The following is a 6,159-nucleotide window of genomic DNA, read 5'->3' as shown; positions in this document are numbered from 1 at the left end:
CATAAATGATATCATGGATACGGGACGGTATATGTGTAGGCCTACGACTCGTTTCCTGAGGCATGGCTGTTGCATATACTTCGAGTTCTCATTATCTGAGTATAGTTGGCGCCAGACTAGGAAAATGTTGTGCTATGTCTGTTTCTACTTAGTATGCGACAGTGATTCTTATTTCAACTGAATAATAGTTTTGTTTAAATTTCTACCTGTCTCTCTTTCTGTCTCTATTCTATCTGTCTGCCACACTGGCTTCGTTCATTTGTCTGCAGGCAGAAAGTGGCAAAACAATGCTCACAGATTGAATACAGAAAAAAATATCCTTCTAGGGTATGAACTAAAAAAATGTTGTGATTGTGTTGCAATTATGGAAACTATAGCTGTAAATGTCAAATGACAGGATTATGAGTCCATGGCGCCGACGTAGGCGGCGGCACATAAAGATTCTTGTCAGGGGTTACGTTTATTATACTATATATGTAAATGTAGAAACAAAACAAAACACTACCATCAAATCAAATGAAATTACTGAGAATAATGACCTGACATAGTGCCTTGAATACTGTGATTTATCATAGTGACAAAAATTTTTTAATGGTATCGCACGCAACATTTAAACTTGAGAATTTTTTTCTTTGCGATCAATCACCAGAAAACATTCTTATAGTCCCAGAATTTAAAAACTGTTAACATTGTGTAAACGTTTACACGGCAGTTTACATCAAGCTGGTAGGAAATATCACCTTAGCAACATGGCGAGGAATGACGTGGAGGTAAGATTTGACATCGTGAATCCTTTAGGATCAACTTATTTTTAGAGCCAGAATTCCTGGAAAGGGGCTATTTTCAGAATATCCTGCCTCATCGTTGCCAATGTAAAGAAACCATTGTTGTTAGTCTTGAGGGCGAAAGCCTAACTGGAAACCGAATAACTTTATTAACTACATTACCTCTACATTACCATAAGTATGAAAGTACGCAATGCGATCTTTTTGAATACATGTAAAAACATCATGACAAATTTTAATTTGATCTGGTTTTGGCAAAATTCTTTGTCGGTGCAAGTGCAAGAGGTAAAAACAAACAAAACAAAATAATTGTACATGTTGAATAGGTATATATATATATATATATATATATATATATATATATATATATATATATATATATATATATATATATATATATATATATATATATATATATATATCTGTGTCTGATGATCGCAATATGCGTGAAACTCCGAGTTACACCCAAGAAAGAGTTCCAGTACTACCAAAACTATTACGCTCTGCCACTGCGGTATAGAGCACTGTCTTAGCAGTTTGATACTCACCGAGTTATATATATATATATAACCTCTCTTATTTGACAATATTACACATATATATTTTTTTTTCTTTCTATTTTCTGTTGTTGTAATCCGCACACCATAAGCCTTATGCAGTAGTTGGAGAATGTGGTTGTCTTACAATTTTCATTTCTAATTTTCATAATTAATAATGTCATAAATAATTTTCGTTTTATTGTATTATTTTTTGGTTAAATCCTACCCGCATGCCTTTGGAGATATGGGTAATAACTCAAACACATTCTTAATAGTTTCGTACGTTGTATATCTGCATGTATGGACATGATTGCTTAGATTGCAGGTTTTTTAAAAGGAAAATATCATGCGAATCCTGCTGCTACAGATTCAATCTCTATACTTACTAGTATATATAACATACAAGGGTGCACATACATCGAAAGGGCCTGTAAAATCTTGACGATTACATGTGTACGCATTCGCTTGATTACCTATAATGAATGTCGCCCTCTAGCCACAGTGTGGGTTTTCTTTTGTTTATTATATATGCACCACGTGTGACAATGGGCATATTCGCTCAAGGACCATCGCAATAGGGAAAACCTATTGAAGGAGGTGACCATAATTTGTAATCATTTATACATGCACTCTTGGTTATAAAGATAGGTGCATTGACCTAAATATTTGACATATGCAATCAATGCCAATGGCAAGGACCCCACTGAACAGTGAACAACTTTGAAACCTGTGATTCTTGGCAATCCACGCATACTGTAAGTGTTGTAACATCATGAAATGACTTTCCAGAAGCCAAGGTTTATGAAAATGCTTTTATTTCCTAAAGTGAATAAATATTAAGTACCAATTATGATTGTTGTCCTTGATAGAAGACCATGTATATTGAAAACTGACAGGATTAAAAACATGTTTATAGAATAAACTTTGTTCTTTTGATGTATTTACACTTAACTAATATCTACACATATGTAACATATAAATTATTCATTATTTCTTTCATGAAGTACAAGATTCTTCATATCTTATCTAAGTAGATACCATTCCTCAATATTGTTCTTCATTCAGCAAGGAAAATATGAGTGGCCTAAGGGGCTTTGTCACTATGAGTCTAGCGACTTGTTGTGACAAAACCCTTAGGTTACCTGTATTTTCCAGCTTAATGAAGAACAATATTGCGGGGAACAATATAATTATATTAGTGTCAGTGATATCAAAGAAAAACCATGGAAAGTAGTGACAATTTGGACTTTTGTCTCATATTTTAACCACAGCAAAACCAGTGAAGTAGACACACGTTGTCGTGACACAGCTTGCGTTATGTGATGTAGAATGACCAGGGTATAAATTCCATATTTTTTGTTCAACTTGGCTTGTGTATGGCATAATCATAATATATTTGCCAGGCAAAGGGTAAATGGCACATGTCAGTAGTAATCCAATACAAATTGACAGGCAGTTGTAATAGGGAACTTGCAATCCAGACTGAGCATGCTCAGATGCAAAGGACTACATGATTATCTGTGGTTATCATATTACCTAACCTGGAGCTACTGATAAAAATAAACCTCCCGCAATGGTCAAGGTAACTATGAATTGATTATTTGTGGTTACCAACAATGTAACATTATTGTTTACAATTAAATTGGGTAGTATTTAATATCACATTTCCCAATATGCAAGATTCAACATGGCGGGGTTGCAAGTTCCCTATTGGTTTACTTCATTCAGAAAATAGCTCATTAATATTCAATTAGTACAGCTGTACTAAACTAAAATCATGTAGGGTGCAATAATGTCATCACGTTTATATGAATGCTGTTGGGGTAGAGTAATGACTTTGACTAGACATAGTGAGTGGAGATGATTGTAGTAATCATAACTTGTATCGTATAGGAACTAGACTATGGTCAACACACTTTCTACAATACAGCAAGGTTAATAATAGTTGACTGTGAGTGTATAGATAACTTTCTTATTAGGTTGTACCAGTTATAAGAAAACCGACTACAAATCCAACAATGCCACCTATCAATGTATTGAGACGCAATAACTTGTTGTATCGAAATCCATCCATGGTTGTGACAACGTTCATCTGCAAACAACAAGAAGAGGGAAAATACAAGTGTGATCAATTTAATTGCATACATTAATACATTGTTGGTATTTCCACAGGGCTTAAGTTTAGTTAGTTATGTTTATGAAAACACAGAACAATACAAAATAAACAATAACATCAACAACAGCACATAAATACAGATAAACACATGAGTAATTATGTATAAATATTAGCAATGTTTCCATCAGTGTTCCCACTAAGGTTTATTTGTGCTCTACTTACACAAGGTCCATGTTTTGCACAAGAATGAAGCAGAAAATATAATTTCGTCATGTCAGTACCGTAAGGTCATATCTGCTATGCAATTGTATAGGCAGATACATCCTTACTGCACTGACGCGGTGATATACAAGTAAAGTATAATTAATGATTAAATGAAACGTTGTCATAGAGTTTTATTTCTCTCTATTCAGCATCCAAGAACAGGTAAAAAATGTTAGCTTCATATTGTACATAAACATATGATTTTGCTTCCTGCCTTCAGACAGAAGGGGATATCCTCCTTATGGACAATCCCCCCAAGGCCATGTAAGCTCGGCCGCCATATCACCCTTTCCATTCCCCCCCCCCCCCTTCTCCTTAAGTTGCCCACACTCAAAAAACTTAGAGGGAACACTGGTTTCTATGAAACATGAACTACAATATGTTTTCCCATATGTGAAATTTTTGATGTCACTATGGATATGGGTATGTACATAGTGATTCTTTCACATTTAGGAAAACGTTGTAATTCTTATTACATGGATACACTCTTAATATTGGTATGTAAATACTCAGTCGTTCATGTTTGATAGTGTTTATCATGTTGTTTGTTTGGTTTTGTAAACAAAACTAAACCTGACCCCTGTGGTATTTCTGTCACTAGTTTATATTTTTTTCATCGTGCATTTAATATTGAATACAGTGGTCAATTTGATAAATTCCCCTGTCATTAACATCACAGCACTAGACTGTAATAAATGGAGGTCAAAGTTCATCCAGAAAAATTGGACAATCACATTGATATTCTTATTATTATATACTCGTTTCTTAGGAATACAAAATATAACACCATACCCATCCACCTCTCTCCAATATCCAGGCGGCCAATCGTTTCTCCATAAAGTCTTTGAAATTATCAACAATTGTGTGCACAAAATCCGGGTGAAACTGTTGAACACACTCGCTCGCCAGACATGCAACAAATGCAAACAGAGAAACTATACGAGGCCAGGTAATGCCAGTACGGAACAATTCATTGGCAACTTCATTGAAAGCATCGGTCACGACGGTTTCTGACGTCAAACTAACGTGTAATTTTCGGCAAACGTCTTTGTAGATGTTTGGATGAAATGACTCTAACTGCATACCAGTTACAATAATGTGAGATGACACGTCAGACAGATCGTCCAAATCGATGGGAACTCCATGTTTGTTGACAAGTCCACTGTGGGAAAGTTTGTAGTTAATATATTCCCTAACAAGTGTCACGGACTGATCAACAACGTCATCTTCGTCTTTGGGACTATGCTGAAACATAGGCCGATTCTTTAGACTAGTTACATAGTCTTGGAATGTCGTCAGCATTTCCATTACCATAGAAACCGGGGACGATTCGGTGCCGCTTTGCCTAAGGTCATACAAGGTCATGTTTAGGTCACTCCCAAGACGCTGTATAATTAATACATAATTATAACATTGCTGTTGATTTTACACGACATTCTTTATCAGTGTGCTCATCAGACCCAGCTTTCTTCAATTATTGATAACCATATAATATCTTATGATATAACAAATATTATTTTGATATTTTGTATTTGTTGTCTTACTTATGATTATTCTTAAACACCCGTACCCGATCCCGTTGTTATTTAAAGCGGTATTATGCATTTCATGTGGGGGAGGGGGGTATGTGAAAAAAGAGAAATCTGAGGGGGGATAGGTAATTTATACATTTTTTTACCGGGGGGGGGGGGGAGAGAAACAGGACAACAGCATGGTACATGTAAATTTTAGTAAATATAGATGATAACTTGAACCGAACCTTTTAATAGCTTAGAATCTCCATGGGGGAGCTGTTGGATGAATTTGAGGTAGGTAGAGTCAGATTTATCACTGGGTCACCGAACACAGCATTGATGCGAAGTTTGATATTGATGTAATTAAATTTTTTAAATAATTTTTTAAATTAAAATAGAAGCTTATAAAGATTTATAGTTGAATTACTATATACATGGTGATTGCAGTTTTTGTTTAAATATTTTATAAGCAAGACATAAAGTCTACTCTCATGAGTCTCAATGATTTACAAGGCGTGTAAATAAACATCTGACGGGGAGGGGTTGCAAGGTTTTAAAATAAATGTGGGGGAGGGGGGTCATAAACTTCTTGTCGGTGTTATAGAAAAATCCACCTACCCGGCTGCTATTGAAACTGATCGGTCCCTAAATGCTTATATAATATATGTACATATTTTCATTTTTGTTTATGCGGCTTGTAAAAAGGTAAGAGAAAAAAGTCTTTCAAAAAGTAGTTGTACTACAACTTGTAGTTGGAGTCCGGGATTACCTAATTCTGATGAAATGATATTCTTTCGAAATACGAAGGTGTGGTACGTCGGTACATACGTAGTAAATACACTTGCTGTATTTTTTCACTCTACGTTGTGTACAATTATATGTACCCCCGGGATATCTGTCTATGAAAAGAACCACAATAACATTATGAAATAAATTATAAC

The 6,159-nt window shown here is 35.0% G+C and overlaps 1 protein-coding gene across 1 annotated transcript; it reads right to left on the bottom strand.

The window, feature by feature from the left end:
* Nucleotides 1-3,299: 3,299 nt before the first annotated feature.
* On the bottom strand, nt 3,300-4,974 carry LOC144441901 (bcl-2-related ovarian killer protein-like). The gene is made up of 2 exons (XM_078131155.1): nt 4,497-4,974; nt 3,300-3,416 (listed from the first exon to the last, which is right to left on the bottom strand). The coding sequence occupies exons 1-2, from the start codon at nt 4,956-4,958 to the stop codon at nt 3,300-3,302; spliced, it is 579 nt and encodes a 192-aa protein (XP_077987281.1). The 5' UTR covers nt 4,959-4,974.
* Between the last annotated feature and the right edge of the window lie 1,185 nt (nt 4,975-6,159).

The sequence above is a fragment of the Glandiceps talaboti genome, chromosome 11 (assembly GCF_964340395.1).
Source record: "Glandiceps talaboti chromosome 11, keGlaTala1.1, whole genome shotgun sequence".
In the NCBI taxonomy this organism is placed as follows: Eukaryota; Metazoa; Hemichordata; class Enteropneusta; family Spengelidae; genus Glandiceps; species Glandiceps talaboti.
Note: the sequence above shows the minus strand (reverse complement) of the source record. Positions and strands in the feature narration are given on the sequence as shown.